This window comes from Colossoma macropomum, unplaced genomic scaffold, assembly GCF_904425465.1.
Source record: "Colossoma macropomum unplaced genomic scaffold, Colossoma_macropomum, whole genome shotgun sequence".
NCBI classification, from domain to species: Eukaryota; Metazoa; Chordata; class Actinopteri; order Characiformes; family Serrasalmidae; genus Colossoma; species Colossoma macropomum.
This window is the reverse complement of record NW_023494799.1, coordinates 10546463-10566485: the sequence shown is the minus strand read 5'-3', so window position 1 is coordinate 10566485 and position 20023 is coordinate 10546463. Positions and strand designations below refer to the sequence as shown.

The window sequence follows — 20023 nt, the reverse complement described above, 5'->3', positions numbered from 1 at the left end:
AATAATCACAGCCCTACTTTATACACACACACTGACATTCTTTTACTTTTTATGATCAATTATTTATATATTATGAATAACAACATCAAGCACAACAAGAATGAAGAAAAGAATAACAACAGAAAGGTTTAAATCCCCCAGACCCCCAACCCCCCACCAGGCTCTCAAGGCAGACAGAAAGAAAATAAAGCAACATACATGTTATTTGGTGTTAACTAGGGCACTCAAAGAAGCCTTTGCATCGTTAAAGCGTTCTTCAGATTGATGGAGAATGTGTTTTATATGATTCTCTATAGAACCTTTTTGAAAAGGGTTCTATGAAGCACCAAAAAGGTACCTCTATTGTTACAGGCTTGACATCAGAACAATTAAAAACCCTTTTTGGTGCTATAAAGAACCCTTTTCAAAGACGTCCTACATAGAACCATCTACAGCACATTCTCCATCAATCTAAAGAACCTTTTTCATGGTGCAAAGAACCCTTTAATCATGCAAAGGGTTCTTTAAGTGTACATGGTTCTACATAGAACCATTTTCTTTACTAAAGAACCCTTGAACCATCTACACAGTCAATAATGATGGTTCTTCAAGGGTTCTTTAGTAAAGAAAATGGTTCTATGTAGAACCATGAACACTTAAAGAACCCTTTGAACCAAAAAGGGTTCTTCTACTGCGACAAGCTTGACATGGTAACAATAGTGGAACCCTTTTTGGTGCTACGTAGAACCATGTTCAAAAAGGTTCTGTATAGAACTATATACAACACATTCTCCATCAGTCTGATGAACCCTTTCACCATGCAGAGAACACTTTAATCATGCAGAGGATTCTTTGAGTGTTTATGGTTCTATATAGAACAATTTTCTTAACCGTCTTTTTTAAGATTGTGTACTGTAAATTGCTGAATGAAGAAAGAAGTGAAATGATGTGTAGCACAGAAACAAGTTTCATATTGCTGTATTCAAGATTATTGTTTTTCAAGGTCTTTTGAAGGATGAATTAAATATAATACTTAAGGGAATGCTTTTAATCACTTCACACATAAAAAGTTTACAATTCATTTTAATCTTTGTTGTAATTTTAGTTTTTCTAAGGTAACCTACATCACATAGAGATAGACGTTGGGGGATTATGGGAAGTTGTAGTATATAAAGTTGTAGTGTCTTTTTTATTTAGTTTATTTCTTCTTTTTGTGTTCATGCTTTTACTGCTTTTATTTCAAAGTATTCCAAGCAATGCAATATTTATCACAGTAAGTCTTTTTCATAGTTCGTAGATTTCCTTGGCAGGCACATAAACTGAACTCAGGCATAAATGACTCACACTTTGGTGACTTTACATACTTCTGTTACATGAAATATGACTGTTATGCACTATGACTGTTAACAAAACTATTTAAGGCATTTCATATTAAGTATTCAGTACTTACAGGAGACATACATTCTGTATTTTTTTATTTCATTTTATTATATTTCCCTGTGCTCTTTGAAAGACAGCTATCAAAAATATTAAGTCTACATATAGACTTTGTATGATGTGTTGATTTTGTATGCTAATAACCATTGCTCTCATTGGCTGCCTGAGTAGAAGCGGTGTGGCAATTGTGCTGGGCTGGTGAGCTCAACAGTGGCTGCAATGGAGCACAGCATAGTGAAACCATTAATCTAGTTTAAGCTGTAAGCACCTTTGTTTACTTGTTTGCCACCACTAAAATAATGCGAACTTTCCTTAGCCATTTAAAGGGAATTTAAATGCTATGTTAAAAGCTATCATGGCATTTATTTACATTTTGTCTTAAGCAATGAAATTTGATGCATTCAGGTAAAGTATTTTGCATGGTCTGCTTTGGTTGCTGACAGAAAAGTAATAAGTTCAAACTTAAATATTATCAGAGCTTCCTGGCTTAGCTGTATGCCCAACTTTAGCGAGGACAAAATCCAACTAGTCCCAAGGGAGCCTGCTAACATCATTTAGCGCTAGTGTTATGTGACATTACGTTACTGTTTTACACTGTCATGTCCATCAGAGACATCTGTACATGAAACGGGAGCTGTGAAGGTAAAAGTATGAAGGCTAGGTGAATAGGCGTTGTTACTTGAATACAGCAAGGTGTTGCTTGATGTGGTGCAAAATCGAGCAGCAAATCCTAACAAGTTTACTGTAATAGGGAAATAAGCTAAGCTGGGAGACTTGAAATTTCAGTTTCTCAGCTGGTAAATACAATGACAAGGGAAGATGCAGGTCTTCTTTAACGGGGACCTATTATACTCATTTTGTAATGTTTCAAAAACCACTGTACATGTCTATTTACCCTCTGTCTGAAACGCTCTGTTAGAGCTTCTCTTTAAGCACCCCCTTTTGATGAGCCCGGTTGGCTCTGGTTTGTCAGCGCACCCACTCTGTTCTGACTGGTCAACTGCCAGAGCGGTTCCGCCCCTACACGTTCTGCCCCTGTCTTGCAGTCTGCATACAGAGCCTTTTCTCCTGAGCAGCTGTATACACTGATATGGCAGATTTTCCAATGGCGTCGGTTCTGTCTTATCGGTTTGGGCCAGAATCCGATTCTAAAAGTCAGGTCAGCGTCTTCTCGACATGGCTACACATCTGAACAAACTCTTCCTGGCCTGCAGTAGCTGCTGTTTGTTGTGTAATGGAGTACCAAGCTTGCCGGTAGGCGGACAAAAAAGGTTGTGTTATGAGATTGTATCATCTTGTAACAAAGGAAAAGGGCTGGAATGCCAACGAAGCTTTTCAGGCAGCTGAGAAAAGTGGTCTCTATGGTAGAGAGTTACTCCCTTTGGCGTGTACTTTGAGCTTTGTAACTTTGCTATGTAACTTTACATGCACAAAAAGTTATATAGCAAACTAAAGGAATAGGAAAAATCCAGAAAAGCACAATAGGTCCACTTTAAACAATGACACATTTGTAATACAAACATTTTGGCTATAATTACAATATTTGGCAGCTAAACTTGTGGCAAGCATGTGATGTCTATCCTTATTCCTGACCAGGGTGTATCTTGAGGGTCATAGAACATCATCATCAGATTCTGTGTTAGACTTGTTCGCAATTACACTCTTAAAAAGGTTCCCAAATGATTCTTGGCTTGGATGTATTGTTCTAGGAAAAGGCTTTAATTAATATTGAGACTTCTATTACTAAAGTACCATCCATTGGAAGGCTATGTAGGGAACCAAAAGTGGTTCTTGTTTGGCATCACTAAAAGAATCCTTTTGTGATCGTGATTGAGCCTCAGCTCCTGAGTTCATAATGTAGAAAGCCCTTCAGCCTCAAGACGAGTGTCCTGCTCTGGGCCTGCAGACTCGCCGCTATTCAGGGAGCATGGATGTTGGGCACACTTAAAGGTGCCTGCCTTAATTAAGGTTTACAGGTTACGCTAGAGTACTGCCTATATTACAGAACTCATTACAAGCTAATTAGGCTGGGGCAGGGACAGTATTGTTGTTGGAACAATTACTGTGATCGCATTGCAGCGGATCAAACCCAGATGACTTTGCGAGCGCTGGTCAGCTCATTATGAGCAGCACATCTAAGATCAGAGCATTCAGAGAAGCAGCTTGGTAGCAAGGCTGTATGGTTAGTACAGTACACATCATCCCACTGTTTGGTTTAACTTACAACACCTAACCATGCAGTGATGAGAAATCTGGAGAAGAACAGAGGTACATGGAGACACTAAAAAGGCTCCTTGGAGTGATGCCATTGGAGAACCACTTTTGGTTCCCTCAAGATCCTCTCCTAGAACCCAGAGAAGAATGCGGTAATGCCCCAGAGAAGGACAGAAATCCATGTTTAACATAAAGGTGTTATAAAGTGTTCTTTAGAAACGGGTTCTGTAGACACTAAAACGGCTCCTTGGAGCGATGCCATTGAATAAACACTTTTGGTTCTTGGAAGAACCATTCTTTCTGTTCTATAATTTTTTTATGTTTCAAGAACCTCCACATAACATAAAGGTTTTACATCAAAGTCTGAAAAATAAAAGTGGCAAAAAGGGTTCTTTGCACCATGCCATAGAAGAACCACTTCTTAGTACTGAAGAACATCCACATAATGCAAAGGTTCTGGGAAGGACCCTTTCATTGGTATAGAACCTTAACATTACAAACCTCTAAATGGTTCTCTGCACCACAGATCTTTTTTTGTGTCATGGTTCATTAGGGAACCTCTGTGTCATTGCTCAGAGAATGCTTCGTGGCACGTTTTGTAAGAGTGCAGTTCAAGAACCATTTAGGAACCTTTATTAGGTAGTGTAGAGGGCTGAGGGTAAGAGAGGGAGGGATGATGGGGGTAGGATGGGTGCAAAGTGCTTAGGCTAAGAGAAGGAGAATGGGAGCATAGAAGAAGATTTATCCCGAAGACCTCCACTCTTAATGGGCACCTCGCAGCTCAGGGCCAAAGGTGAAGAAGCAGAATCACTGTTCCTCCAACAACAGCAGCAGCTGCAGCAGGAGCACTGGAGTTCCTGTCGGCCCGCAGTAAATAAAGCAGCAAATGGAGGCTGTCAGTGGCGGAGAGGCAGAGTAGCACCCTCTATTCAGCCTGCTTAATCACCACCATGTCTCTCCATCTCCCCATGAAGCCCCCAGTCACTCCTTTCGACTTTGCCTGAGTACACAACAACCCACACTCTGTGCGGCTGCTCATTAGAAATGGCAGCGTTCTGTACACGACAAAGCTGTTCTCATTGCATAAGCGCCAAATGTGGAAGGAGGTGATTTCTCTTCTAGATTGTTATCAAACGCTGCGGCAGATCATTTCCTTACTCCATCCCTTTTTATTCCACCGCTCGCTGCTGTGTCAGCACGGTCCAGTTGCGTTCCCTTTATGTCGAGTTTCAAACAATTTCATCATGCAGCCAAAAAATTTCGCACTTGGTATGCAACAGCGTGGCGGTAATTTGTACGTGTTTGGATTCCAATTATGAAGTTGTTAGAGCCGGTGCCTGTGGGCTGCAAATTCGTATTACACCATACATTAAAGCGCAGAGAAACACTTTTAAATTGAGATTGCATTGCTTTCTCTCTCCATGTCCCTCTTTCCCTCTTTTTTTTGGCTAATATTATTGCAGCAATTAATTTGCTCTAGATGCCCCGTGTTTTCCGCCTCTGCAAATGCATCCAATTTGGAAGTGCTGTAATTGCAAGATACAAAGATACAAGATTTTCTCTTCTAGCCGAGGGTCAGGAAGAGCACGCCTTGGCTGCAGGTTTCTAGACATAACAAAGCTTTGATGTGTTCAGAAGCAGTGCTGGCTCAGGAAGATGTTGTTGTAATGGGCAAAAAGAACAGAATTGACTGACTTGTTTGTTTACCATTGGAAATCATTATGTTAGGACAGTGTTTGGAGCGAGCCAGCTCCTGCTTCGACATGGCCTGTTTTAGCTTGTGGGGAAAAAGGTCATGACCCTCAGTTCTTGTCCGTCTCTGTCAGGAGACAAAGCCTTAGAGGGACTGTACAGCTCACAACATGCTTCATAGTGAGCAGACAACCAAGAAGCATTTTATTTAAACATAGGGTCGGTTGACCAGATCCAGGAGTAAGCCTAGTTCTGGACTGTGTTATCCCTTCAATGGAGAATTTACTTTTAAAATGCTTTGAAGTCCAGGACTAGACTTCATCCCTGTCTGGGAAACCAAGCCAAAGAGGCTGGTGGGTTTTCTTGCTCAGTGTGGCCAAGAACAACCTACTTTGACATTCAAAATGACCAGCCATAAAATGCTGTTTTAGAGTGACTTGCAGTGGCAGGTCAGCAAAAAACCAACGTCAAATTAAAGACAGTTTAAAGATTGCTGTCACAGTATACAGAGCAAGCAAGACAGTGTACAGAGCAAGCAATTGCTTGCTAGCTAGCATTTAGCTTGATAATCAAAAGTCTTTTGTTTTCCAAGTTTTCCATCGGACTGATAAAATCTAGTGCATTAAGGTGTGTATACACAGCAAAGTGGATAGCCAACCACAATGTAACCGACAAAATTACAACAGCTGTGGTCATCTTAGCGTCCAGAAAAGATCAGACAATCTGTGTACTTTTCTGGGCAGATCATCTAGGTGTAAGATTGAGCCTGTGGGAAATAATGACATATTATCACTTTTTTTGTAGTAATTCATATTTTTGTTTGATAGGTGCTTGATTGCTCTGCCCTCTTAGCCAGTGTATCTCTGGCTCCTTCATGTCGTTGAGTCTCCTTCGTCCATGCCCATTAGCCTACATCAGTTTCCATGTGGCAGGTTAGCATTCATACTAGCATTATTTTGTGTGGGTGTTGAATTAGCACCCATTGCTAAATGAAAGCTTCGGTAGCATAATAAATAAATGAACAGCTCACATGAATAAATCTATGGCGGATACTCTGAAACCTTCCAGTCTCCAGAGTGTGCATTTACATGCCAAATAAAAAAAGAAGAGCAGAGGAGGATCCATTTTATAGCAGTCACTTTCACACCTATAAAAGTGTGATCCCCACTGTGTGGTTTGATGTCTGCCAGTGAGGCAGCCTAACCCTGGCAAAGCTGGGACTGGCATTGGAGTGAGTACACCACTGTAGTGTGTTTACTGTCACTGTCATGGAGCAAGGGCGCATTAATGATGCTCTGTGTTCTAGCGCCTTGTTTCACTCGGGCTCTTTTGCTTTAGTGAGTGGCCTTCATTTGGCAGTGCCTGTGCGCGTGCATGTGTGGTTCAGATTGTCTTCTCGAAGCCCTGGGGCTATGAAGCCCTCTCTCCTGTCCTCACCCCAGTGGCTGTTTCCTTTGTGCCCCCCCGGGCTTTTCCTCCTGCAGCCTCTCTCTGTCAGTAGCTCTCAGAGTTTATCCCGGCCGGCTGGGACGTGGGTGGTTTGGACAGTGATGGCAGGCTGATCTATGGAGCTGGGGCTGGAGCTAAAACACACACATATATATTCACGCACACACATTCAGTGAAGACCGGATTGGACAGGCTCCCCCATGCTAGAAAATAGACTGTCTGTATTTAGCCAGTCTACAGGGATTCCTCACAGCAGCACTAGCCCTGTCATTGTAAGGGACGGACTTGCTTTGTGCCAGCTCGATTTTCCAGCACCCAACAATGGTTGAATGTTAGAAGGCTGTTAACCCCTTAAACGAACTGTCATAACTAAATGCTGTACTGTGCAAAAGTCAGAGACCACCCTTCATTTATTCAAAACTGCACTATGTATGATTTTTTTTATTAGTCAGGAGAAAACCAAAACAAACCGAAATAGGGGGTCAAAAAAGCTCGATGTTCTGTCTCAAATGCAAAATCAGTGTTATACTAATGAAGATATGATGACAATAGTAGATCATTTACTTACATCCTTGGAAGAAGTTTTGGCTGAATTCAAAGAGAACTCAGCCAAAACTTCTTCCGAGGATGTAAGTAAATGATCTACTATTGTCATCATATCTTCATTAGTATAACACTGATTTTGCATTTGAGACAAAACATCGAGCTTGAAGATATGATGACAATAGTCATCATATCTTGCAATCATCATCTCTTGCTAAGGGAAGGAGTCCAAAGCACAAGCAACGTTATCCTTCCACACGTTATGAGCAATTACATATTTCTATCAGAGAGGACTCCAAATCCCCAAATCTTACATAGTGCAGCTTTAATTTCCAGTCGAAAAGGTGGTTAAGTACACATTGTTTTATTTTTCAGGAGATATTTCTGAGGAGATTAGATACAGGATAATCCGCTTGAATAGGGAAAGAGAAAGTCGAAGGAAAACAAGTGAAAAAACAGGAGTTTCCAAACTCCAAAACAAAAGAGTTCAAGATTTGATTATAAGCTATAGACATGGTAGACCATTTCTTTCAAAAACTGAAAGCCAGTTGCCTGAAGAGAATGCAAGCTATAATAAAGGCAAAGGATGGACACTAAATCTTGAAGCATTTATACTTAGTTGTTGAGGTTTCTTTGTAATTTTCTGTTAAATTTACTTTTCCCGCTTCTTTGTCTAACACTGAAAAAAAAATTTACTTATTGCCCATTATGACTGGAAATTACATAAATGAAGGGTGATATCCTTTGCATAGTACCATACTACATAACATACTTGTTTCATATAAGTTTTAGAATAATCCTTAGTATTGGCTGGGAAATAGCTAAAGTTTGGACTAATATCAATTTCCATAAATTTACATTTCTCTTACTTCTAAAGTAGTGAATCAGCCAAGAAACAGTCTGAAGTTTGCTTTTTCAGGGGGTTTCACACTGCATTATTCTGAGGTCAGAAAAGGAGATGCACTGCACTGCCTTTTTGTTCCCCTTTTGGAACACTGCTTCTGGCTACGCTCAGCAACAAACACATTATAACTGTCAGTCAACTATGCTAGTTGGCTGTTGTTTCAATATGTACAGGTGGAAAGCTGTTTAAAAAGATATCTACTGGATATCTGCTGTTAACTAGCAAGTATGGTGCTGCCAGTGAAAACAGTCTAAACCAAAAAGCTGCCTTCTCCTTAGTCTTGCACTGGAGCTACAAAGCTAATGCAGCTAACAGGTAATAGTGTGTACCCACCTGTTAGTATTGTGTGCATGCCTAAATCATCAAACACTTGCCTGAAAATGTGTAGAGTTTTCAGGTAATCTTAAATGGACGTGCTTATGTGGATTCTGACACTGTTAGCTATTAAAATGGCCAAAATTATGGACACAGTTTAGGTTTCAAGATGGCTGCTACTAGCATTTTTGTGTGCTTTTGTCATTTTGAAGATAACGGTATCTTTTACAGTCTATATAAGCAAGTTTATCCAAGATTTTTCAGAAACAACAATGCAGTTTGAAGTTTGTGATGATTTTGGCATGCAGTTTGTACAGTGCTAATCGATGAGGTATAAATTTACCTTACTTGTGAGCTACATTAGCCTCATAGCTCCAGTGCAAGAAGTAAAGATTGTGTAATTTAAAAATATGTGTAAATTAGATCTTTTGGGAGTTCTTTTGCTTTAAATGACTATATAATAGGCCTAGAATTAAAGGCCAAGAGGTTAAAACAGACAAGTAAAATCATAAAGGAGAATGTAGGGGTTGTGTCGACCCGGGTTTGCGACACTGTTTTTGTTTTGTGCATAGCGCTGGTCCTCGTTACCCCCTCATGGATTATTCATTTGTGCTGCTGAGTGTGGTTGTTTGGTAACACAATGTGGCAATAATGGCTGCGTCCTGCGTTGCTATTGAGTGTCTAAACAAAGCCTATACTGACTGACCGCTCACCATCTCTTCCTGTTTTTCTTTGTCCTGCAGGCTGCGCCTTCCTCACCTACTGTGCCCGTGAATCGGCCATCAAAGCCCAGAATGCCCTCCACGAACAGAAGACGCTGCCAGGGGTGAGTTCCTCTGCCGGCCTACGACATCCCCCATACCCGCCCCCCCCTTTAGGAAGGGCCACTGTGCTAGTCAAAGCCAAAGCAAGAGTGTTTTAGAAAAGAAACGTGGAGGGAAATAAATCGATAAGTCTAGCCTTTTAAGATCAGCCTTAAAGCAGTTTCATGGTGCCTCTCCCAGGGGCTACGGCAGCCATTGATCAGATGCTTTCAGTGCCGAGGCTTGGGGGGGAGGCAGTGACAGCAAATGTCAATTCATTTGTTCTTTCAATTTTTCCCCAAATTGCACCATTTACAAAAGAACAAAAAAGAAAAAGGCTGTTGCCCAGTCACACTAAAGTGACCGTACAAGCAAAAATAAACATTAGCGCTGGGCTTACCTTCCTTTTTTTTTACCAGAACTGCGTGGTTCAATGTACTGAGAATGGAGAGTCGATAATGACAGAATGAATGTAGGCTGCCTGGCCCTACATGGGCCACATCAAAAAAGGTACAACATCAGTGGGTCGTGCCGTATGACGTGCATCTATATAAAACAGCTGCGAGGAGACTCGAGTTGAGCCAAGAGGCACACGCTTCACATTAAAGATGCAAATACGGCAGTGGCGACTTTGAACGATGCCGGCGGTCCCTTGAAAAACAACTTGTTTCTTTTATCCCTTCAAATTTGCCAAGCTCCAGGCTTGAGGGGCTTTTTTTTTCTTAAAGGGCATTTGAATAATGAAAAGAAAGTTGTTCTTTGAGAGAATGCCAAGGGGATATGTTGGTGGGAGGCAATGAGTGTGTGAAGCAGAGCACTGAAGACAAAACAGGATTCTCCTCCGAGTTGATTTTTTAGGCTGGCAGTGCCCGTCGGTGGTTGAGACACTAATTGCACCCCGCGTGCCAACCTCGGTGGGCATCAGTCAGGGTTGACCAGCTACTAGGATTACAGAGGATCTAGAGATGAATGTTTGGAAGCAGGAAATGTATGTTTAAGGGGAGAGAGGCTTTTAAAGCAGCTGGCCACTGAAAGATTTAAGATCTAAATACGATGAAACAAATTAGAGACGAGCGGTGCATGACAAGTGGTATTAAAGGTTTATTTCGACAGTAGCAAATATACTCGGAGGTGTTTAGATGAATACACACAGGGCTCGACAGAAAATATGTCAACCACTACTCCCAATTACTCTGTGGACAGAGAAAAAAGGCACATAAGCTCACACCTGTGTGGGCGGTCTTGCCATATACAGTACTGTGCAAAAGTCAGAGACCACCCTTTCATTTAGTTTCTAGTCAAAATGGTTATTAAATACAAGATAATCGTTAAGAAATAAGCAGAAAATGTATAGTTACCAAAAAATAACTTAGAAACCTTACATTTTTCAATATTTATTGTGTCTCTGCCTTTGTTACAACATTGATTGGAAGGAGAATTTTTAAAGAAATTTGAAAAGATGTTTTTCCACACCAAAGTTCAATCTTGGAGGTTGGTTGCATTTTCCGCTTTTCGTAATTCCAAACATATTCCATAATGCTGATGTCTGGAATCTGGGGTGGCTACACAGCTGCACGTCCTTTCAGACCCATAGTGCTGAGTCTTCTTACAGCGGATGGATGGATAAAAGCACCTGTGGATTTTTCCGGATCTAATGCAAGAGTGGAGCTCGACTTTCTCTCAAAGTTGAAAGTTTGAACTACTGTCCATCTGATGGGGACAGTTTTGGTGGTCCACCAGGTCTTGCACGGAATGATCATTTCCAGTTTTGGGAACTCCCGACTTTCCTCTTTTTTTTACAGGTGGATTATGTTATATACCATCTACTGAAAATATCTCTTGAAAAATGAATAACTTGTACTTAATGGCTGTTTTGACTGGAAGTAATAAATGAAAAGGTGGTCGACTTTTACACAGTACTGAATGTGATATCATTGAATCAGCTATACTGCAAGTATTCATATCCCCATGGGGAAAACGCAGACAGAGCAGTGGCTGGTTGGAAAAAGAGCGAGGGAGAGATAGAGAGGAATAAAAGAGGCAAATCGAAGCTAGTGTGTGGTGTGTGAGAATGTGTGTGATCCACTCTATCTACACCCTCCGTTCCCTGTTAAAACTGGACGAGTTGCAGCGGGCCCTGGCCAGTCTGGCTCTAAATCTTTCAGCACCAAACCCCTGCTGTTGTGTGCTGATGGTAAGTAGACGTGCCAGTTGTTTGTTTGCTAAATCCTGCTTGATATGCAGTTTGCCAAAGGCTACAGCGTAATTCATGTAAACTAGGATTCCCCAGGAGGGGACTTACGAGTTATTTACACCTGCATTTTCACTGTTAACTCTTTAACCACTGTTACAAAATGGACAGTCAATGTGGACGATCAAGCTTGTATCTAACAGTTGGGATAATTCTACTATTTAGTTACTTGGTTATTAGTTATTTATGTAGGAACATTTTGTAGACATTTTAGGCAGAAAGAAGTCTGTTTTAATGGTAACAAAACTTAGTGATCATTTAAGTGCTATATTAGTGGTGTAAAGACTGATTTTTAAGGTGCTTTAATAAGCCATTAGGCTACGGTAAAGTTTCCTCTAGCAGTGCTGGTTCCCAAAGTGTGACATACTGTCTTTACGTAGACATTTGGTGGTAATGTAACTTAAAGGCTTATACTGATTTTTCAAAGTTTTTGCACAAGTCAATTGTTGATATAAACAACAGTCATTCAGAGTGGTTTGATATGTAATGATGCAACTAAAACAGTTTATTAGTAGTAACAGAGCTTACTTACTGACTTGCTAATTTATGTGAAACAGACATTTCACTCAGAAATAAGTTTGTTTTGGTAATAAAACTGAAGCTCCTGGTGCTAATAAAACTTGAAATGTCAACCATTAAAACTGTTTAAATGCTAAAGGAGCTTATTAGAACTAATTAAATAATATCAAACAATATGTACATGTAATATTTTATTCATATCTACTGCTAAAATTGATTTTTAAGGTGCTTTAATAAGCCATTAGGCTATGGTAAAGTTTCCTTTAGGTGCTTCCCAAAGTGTGACGTACTGTCTTTACGTAGACATTTGGTGGTAATGTAACTTAAAGGCTTATACTGATTTTTCAAAGTTTTTGCACATGTCAATTGTTGGGGTGTAAACAAAGTCATTCAGAGTGCTTTGATGTGTAATGATGCATTATAGACTTATCAGCTTATATACAAAATATATAAATATATCAACACAGATTTTCTTAACAGTGGTGGTGATAGGAACCAGGAGTCACAATCTTTGCAAGGCATATATCTTCATTTTATTTCCCAACCAAACAAATAGTGAACCTAGTTGTGTCTTATAAGTAAAGATAATAGTAAAGTAGTGATAAAATAGTTCAGTAGTTTTTCCCTTGGTTCTATTCTGGCATGTTTTAGGTCAAAATCTTATCCCAACACAATGTATAAACAATATCTGAGACACCAGGTCGTGTTTTCATAACCATTTCATGTAATAACCTTCTGTGATGTAAGTTTTAAAGGTGTTTTGGATGTCTGGTTCCCATTATCGCCACTGTGAACAATTTTGTTCTGAAAAGTTTCTCTAGAACAGGGCATTTGCATTGAAACACTCTGAATAACTGTAATTTTAATGATTTAATTATGAAGACATTTTAAAAATTCAGTAGAAATGCCCTTTAAAATGTCAACCAATAAAACTGCTTATTAATACTAATAGGCCCCAGTTAATCCTTAATTATTTACACATGGAAATTTTCCGTAGGAATTTGTTTTGGTGGTCTAAGCTTACAATTTCAACAATTAAAACAGTTTATTAGTAGTAACAGAGCTTACTTACTGACTTGCTGATTTATGTGAAACAGACATTTCACTCAGAAATAAGTTTGTTTTGGTAATAAAACTGAAGCTCCTGGTGCTAATAAAACTTGAAATGTCAACCATTAAAACTGTTTAAATGCTAAAGGAGCTTATTAGAACTATCTACTTATTATCTACTGCTAAAATTGCATTAATAAGCCGTTAGGCTACGGTAAAGTTTCCTCTAGCAGTGCTGGTTTCCTGAATACTTTATGGTTTCTCACAAACAGCTATACCTACTTTTTTTCATGTAAAGCATGTGGACATAACATTGGAGCTTACTCTCTCACGTGTAGCAATCTGACGTTTCTCCTCAAGGGGGACCTATTAGCATGCAAGCCTCTTTTGTGTGCATTATTCAAAGAAAAGAAGCAGCCCAAACCCACACCAGGAAGAGCTCATGAATGCATGTGTTTGCAGCTTTCAAATCAGGAGGTGAATCATTTATTATCAAAATGTTGATTTATGCAATATAACTTAATAATTGATTTTTCATTAAAGTTTTTATTAAATCACTTAATGCCAAAAGCATAAAAGCTACAGACAGCACATAGGTCTAAGCTTCAGCAGCAAGTGTAGGTTTGCATGGGGGGCCTGTATAATCCATAATCCAAATTTTTTAGTAAGAAAATATGCCAGTAAAGTTTTTCATTTTGTCCCACAATGAGCGTGCTCTTTATTGATAGCTATTATAATGACTTCTGATAATTCTAATTCCAATATGGATCATGTTGAATCTCCACCATCGAATCAATGCATTGATGTATTTTATCCACCCCTCACTTCCATAATCAGTTCCGTTCAGTTGCTCTGGAATATAGTGGGACCCAGCAGGCCATGAGGGCAGATGTGTGTGTTGTCACTATAGGGCAGTTGTTTGCTGAAGCGAGGGTGTGTTTTTGCAGAAAGAGCCCCGCAGGCTGAGAAGGAGGAGTATGTTGGAGTGAGGAGGAGGAGGGTGATGGCAGTTTGGTTGAGAAGAGGAAGATGTTCTGACAGCTGTCTGTTTCCATAGCTCTCAGCTTATCAGCGTCCTCCACCGAGCTGCTCTGCCGCAGCGTGTGAGAGATGAGGCGATAACATCAACATGTATACATGGCAGGCTGTCATGAGCATCTAGGACTAACAGCATTGATCTGTGTGTGTGTGTGTGTGTGTGTGTGTGTGTGTATTTATATATGATGTTTAATTAAGGAGCACACATAAAACACACACATGTGTATATGTGTATGTATATATATATATATATATATATATATATATAATTTCAAAAATATATATGCTATATATAATACAGCAAAAGTGTGCATGTATTCTCAGATCTTTAAGGTCATTTCAGACTTTTGGATGATGTCAGTGTGTTCATTTATCCATTTCCATTCCAAACCTAAACCTATATGGTCTGTGTGTGTGTTTGTTTGTGTGTTTATTTTGAAGACAATAATTTCTTGTTACTTTTCACTGTTTATTTGCATATATTCCAGTGATATATGGCTGTTTTAGTGACTTTTAATAATTTGCTTAAGTACCAAATTTATTTTGAACCATACTATATATTAGTGTCTAAGTTAGTATGTTTTAATAGAAATATAAATGTTGTTGTGTATTATTTAAATGTGTAGAATGGGCCTAATGATTTATAAGTGAAGCTGTGAATGCTTATTGTCCCATTCCTCACATAATACTTTTATATATTTCCTGACAGTGTAGACAAATAGCCGATATAGGATAGTATTTTGTCTGAGGTATGGAGACTTCAAACATTGAAAAGGCTAAAGATTTCTATTTGCTTCGATTTTGTCCTCAAAACCCCCTGAAACTTATAGCATCCTGATTTTTTGTGATCTTCTGTAATACGACAAATAATATTCTGTGTCTATAATATGTGCCTTTACTAGATAAAAAGTTTAGCAATATATGTGCACACACGCAAACAGCTGCCATTACCGTCATGCAAGGCCATACACTGTAATGCTTTATAAACTCAATGAGTAAGAATGATGGGGTGGTGTTTTTGGCCTGTTATAGCCATAAGTAATTGTACTGTTAGCTGTTAGCATGGAGACACATTTTTCACACTCACAGATGCGTAAGGGTCGACCTTGTTCAGTGGAATGAGAATGGCCTGCCTCGCAGCTGTGTGTGTGTGTGTGTGTGTGTGTGTGTGTTTGTGTGTGGTGTCCAAAGGGCCTTCGGATGCCTACTGGAATCACAAATCCACCTGCTCTTCAGCAGCCCACCAACCCCACCCCACCCTGTCCTGCCCTCCATGCCGCAAAGTCACAATAATTCAAACTTCCTTGTGAGAGTGTGAGCACGCGCTTTCATATGCATGTCTGTTTGTGTGGAACTGTTTGTTTTTCACACCTGAACGCAAAGCTTGTTATCACATTTTCTCTGCAAATGTTTGAGGCAGTGTGTTTTTCAGGCATGGAAGAAAAGAGCTTTTGTTTGCTGTGTAAGGAAATGACATCCATACAAAACATGTCTAAAGACGAAGGCGATGACAACACCGTTTCTGCTGTTAATTGCTGAAAGCTAACAGGGTCATTTAGTGTTACACGGCCATGAAATGAGTACAGAACAAAAGAACTGTTATCCGAAGTGTGAAAATGCTTTCTATTCATCTATTGTAGAAAATCTCATCCAGGGGAGCAGTGCACCTTTTTGCTACTTACATTTGTAATTGCCTTTCAGGGAAAAAAAAACCCTAAAAAATTGTGGTTGGTTGATGACATATGACATATGACACAAAGATTAAGCCCTTAAAATCCCAGGCTTATTACATACTAAGGCTTATTATTCAGTAACTACAGGGACTTTAGTGCAAACTGGCTGAGCTACTCTTAGGTTACAGAAATGTGTAGAAGCGTATAAAACTTTGGGACCTTCCTGATCTCTTTCTGCGCCAGCCTGGTAGAATTAATCAGTTCATGCAATGCATCTGCATAAACAATGATAAAAAAAAAAATAATAAAGATTTTTTTAAAATGAAAAAAAGTCATTAAATTGTTGAATAATAACAAATGTACTACTACTATTACTAGTAATAATAATAATAATAATAATGAATAATAGAATTAATTTAAAAATATCTTCAAAATATGTATCCATTTGTATTAATTTTGGATATAAAGAAGTTAGAGAAGCTGCTGTATATATTTATTCTTTGAAAAATGAATTGTCATGTCTTTAATAATTGTTAATCATAATGACATTGATATGTATTATAGATGTAAAGCCCCCTTCCAACCTATAAAAATAAAACAAAACAAAACAAAAAAAACAACATGAACGTGGCTTTTAATGCATTTTAGAACAAACCCTTCAAATGGCAATCTGCGGGGGCCAAGCATTATTTTCCAAAAAGACTTTTGCAGTTATTTTAGCACAATATGTTTAGCAAGTATTTTACATTTGGTGACAAAAGAAACAAATATTCTCTTCTTAGTACTGAAATTTAAGATTACATCAAATATCATAACATGATATCAGTGTACTGTTTGGAATTGACATTTTGTTTTAAAATAAGTATAGCACATTAAAATACAGCCTGTTTTGATATTTGCAGTGTAAATCAAATGATTACAGTATGATTGGATGGTAAAGGCATCACCGTGTGCCCTGAGTGAATGTGTGCCTTCTCTCTTTTCCATTATTTTCTGCCATTGCCACTGCACTGCATATCCTGGTAGAAATGGCACAGTGACAGCGATATTTCTGCAATTATTGTGAAAAACAGCAAGAGCTTGTGAGAAACCTACTGCACACCAAAATTCTCAATTAAATATAATCTGAAAACTTTTAGGAAACCTCTCCTTCATGCCATTTGTCAATCCCTTTGTGAAATCATGTTGAAGGGGACGTTGCCTGGACTAAACATTGGTCCATATAGTAAAATAACCTATAGAAAGCATAATTTCATTATAATAATGAGTCATGTTCACTTCCTTGACACTGGAGTAGTTTTCTGTGTTTTTAAGGGTATATTTGTGGTTTAGCATTGTGCTAATACTGTCAATGTAGCCATCCTCCACTGTTTTCTCCATTACTGCTGCAAATCTTGACACAATTTAAATAAATATCTGGTGGGTCCCCATTAGAGAAAATGCTTTTTTGTTTGCCAGTGAAAACATCCCACAAAAATATGTATTTGGGAGTTGATAGCATGTTGCCAAATGTAGGGATGGCCCAAAAAAGTGCTGGATAAGTTGTGTTTGTTTTCCCATCATGCTTTTCTTTTTTCTTATTTTTCTTGTTTTCCACACATATTTTCTCAAATCTTACTCAGCCTGAGGCTTTTTGGCTTTTTCAAGGTCTTTAGTAAAAAGCTGGCTTTGCACTTTTGCTGTAAAGAGGAACAACAAAAACAATGTGTTTAGAAACCAAAGAGCATTGCTGTAGTTTCTTTAAATATATTTCTGTGGCTAGAAGGAAACACATGCAGTGTGGTCTTTCACAAATGGTGGTCTGCGACCTATGGGTGGTCTAAAGTTGTTCTAGGAAAGGACAGCATCAGCAATTTCTCCACCCACTTTTTAGACAATGTTAAAGACAAGTTCCAGCCTGAAACTAGAGATTACTATGTTACTTGTCATGTTATGCAGTGTTCTGTAGTGCAGCATTATACACCTCAGAGCATTCACAGTTTTTATGAAGTCCGTATGTTTTCATTCATCAGTGTTCTTTCACTACAGTAACCAGCATGCATTATGCAAATGCAATCAGACAATAATTGTGAATAGGTGTCAACCAATCTAGACTTCTAATCTGTTATTTAATAAATACAACCAAGCACACATCAGTGTAACTCGGTCATCAAACAAAATCGGAAAGAAAACAGTCATTTTATCATTGTTCAGCAGGAAATATTTGCCAGAGTTTTATATCCTTTTAGCCTGAGAAAAGAAGTCAAGCTGAAGTAAAGCATTTAGATAGCCGGCTAACTTCTTTTCAAAAAAGTTCTGTAAACTTTTTAGCCTTTTGTTTGTTGTCCTACTCATGTGATGAGACATTTCTGTTGTTTGAGTAATCCATTATTTTAATACTGAGTCGAAAACTGTTATGCAGTAACGTTAGCTGTCTGGCTTCATTCTGCATACACCGGTGAATGAAGAAAAATAAACAAACAAACAAAAAACATTTAAAAACAGCCCACCCCCAAAAATCCACTCCAAAGAGGTTGTAGTTTTTCAAAAGTTCCTCCCACCTTCAAGATACATCATCAGAAGGGGATTTTCTTAGTCTTTAAACCAGAAAATCTCACTCTAGATGCTACTGTGGCACCGCTGTAGGATGTGAGTAGGCATGTTTAAAACAGAAGTAGCAGTTTCAGTACATTTTGTTACATTTTTTATTTTAGCTGGAGTGTCTCTTTAAAGAAAACAATTTTCTTTTTAATGAAATATGAATATTGAAGACGGAAAGTGTTTGGAACTTTAATCTATGTTACTATAGCAAGCTTTCATTTCAAGCCGTTTTGTACAATTTCTGTTGGTCCATTTATTATGAAGTGTTCACAGAAAGTAAAGGGCAGCTGTTGCTTTCAACTTATGTAAAAAAAAAGTGAAAACTGAGGAAAAAAATGGAACTGGAATTACAAGGTTTTGTTATGACAGCAACAGTATGCACTGTGATACGGCCCACCAAAACAGAGCCAGTTGTGAGCCACCTCTGTGACTTGTCTCAGGCAGCACAGGTTGGGGAAAAAAGGAATTATTAATGTTTCTTATTTTTAGCTTCTTTTAGTCTATTTCAGGTTATGGCTGGAGACGGGGCGCGAGCGTCTGTGGAATTGAGTCATGTGACAGTGTGATCTGGGTTAGGTTAGTGGTTGTACTCCGTGCTTGATGGCACATCACTCTCCCTCTTGGGCCCTCCCTGTCTAGGTGCGGGGGGTGGCGGGGGGGGTTGCTGTTGGGGGTGGGTTCTGGCTGCGGGACTGGAGAAATGAGGGCTGAAGGAGGGCCTGGCGAAGGCCCACTTCCTCCTGCTGCCAATCCATCTTCCTGTCCCCCCGGCAGGTCCGCGAGTGCAGGTGCGCTCCAGCCAGCTCTCTAATGGCAGCCTGAGAGAAGGGAGGAGAGGTGGAGAGACAAATTACGGCCAAGGCTGTTTTTATGTGGCTTTTTGGAAGCCGCAGCTGATACGGAATACTAATATAGACAGACTGATAGACAGAAGTAGCGGCCCTGGAAGGCTTTAGAGAATGTGTCATTCTGTTTGGCAATGAAGGACACACTTAAGACATGCAAAAGCTAATCAGCTCTGACATGTACCCCCCTCCTTCCATGACTAAGAGAGAGAGAGAGATAACATGGGGATGTGAGAGAGGTAGAGAGAAACAGCATGACATGAAAATAGAGAGAGAGAGAGTCAAATGAAAGAGTTGCCAAATTAGGGTAACACTCTTAAAAATAAAGGTTCCTAAATGGCTTCTACATATGGCTCTTAATTGGTGTTAATTAAACTTTAGAAAGGTTCTACACACTTAAGCTGATTTACGTAAATGGTTCTTTAAAGAACCATCCATTGAAAAGTTCTTTACCAAATTTAGTTCTTCTAAGGCAGCCAAAGAACATTTTTTGGCACCTTTTGTTTGTAAAAGTATACAAGACTAACTCCACCATCTTAGGCTGTGGTGTCTGTGGACGCTTAGCCTGATTCCTCTTTGTCCAGTGCTGTTTCACCTGAGGCTGTTATATCTGAGCTGAGAAATGACAGTTTTCTCAAGACTCAGAATGGTTTTGTGTTATGTCTGATACCTGACACTGTGGTCTGAGGATGCCTTGAAACATAAGCTGACCATAACTTAGTCAGCTTTTG

At 39.2% G+C, this 20023-nt stretch overlaps 1 protein-coding gene across 1 annotated transcript in view; it reads left to right on the top strand.

The window, feature by feature from the left end:
• Positions 1-20023, top strand: part of celf5a (cugbp, Elav-like family member 5a) — a 289807-nt gene that overhangs the window by 13149 nt on the left and 256635 nt on the right. The window contains exon 2 of the mRNA XM_036586607.1: positions 9277-9359. Coding sequence (XP_036442500.1) covers positions 9277-9359 — 83 coding nt within the window. The remainder of the gene's footprint in view (positions 1-9276; positions 9360-20023) is intronic.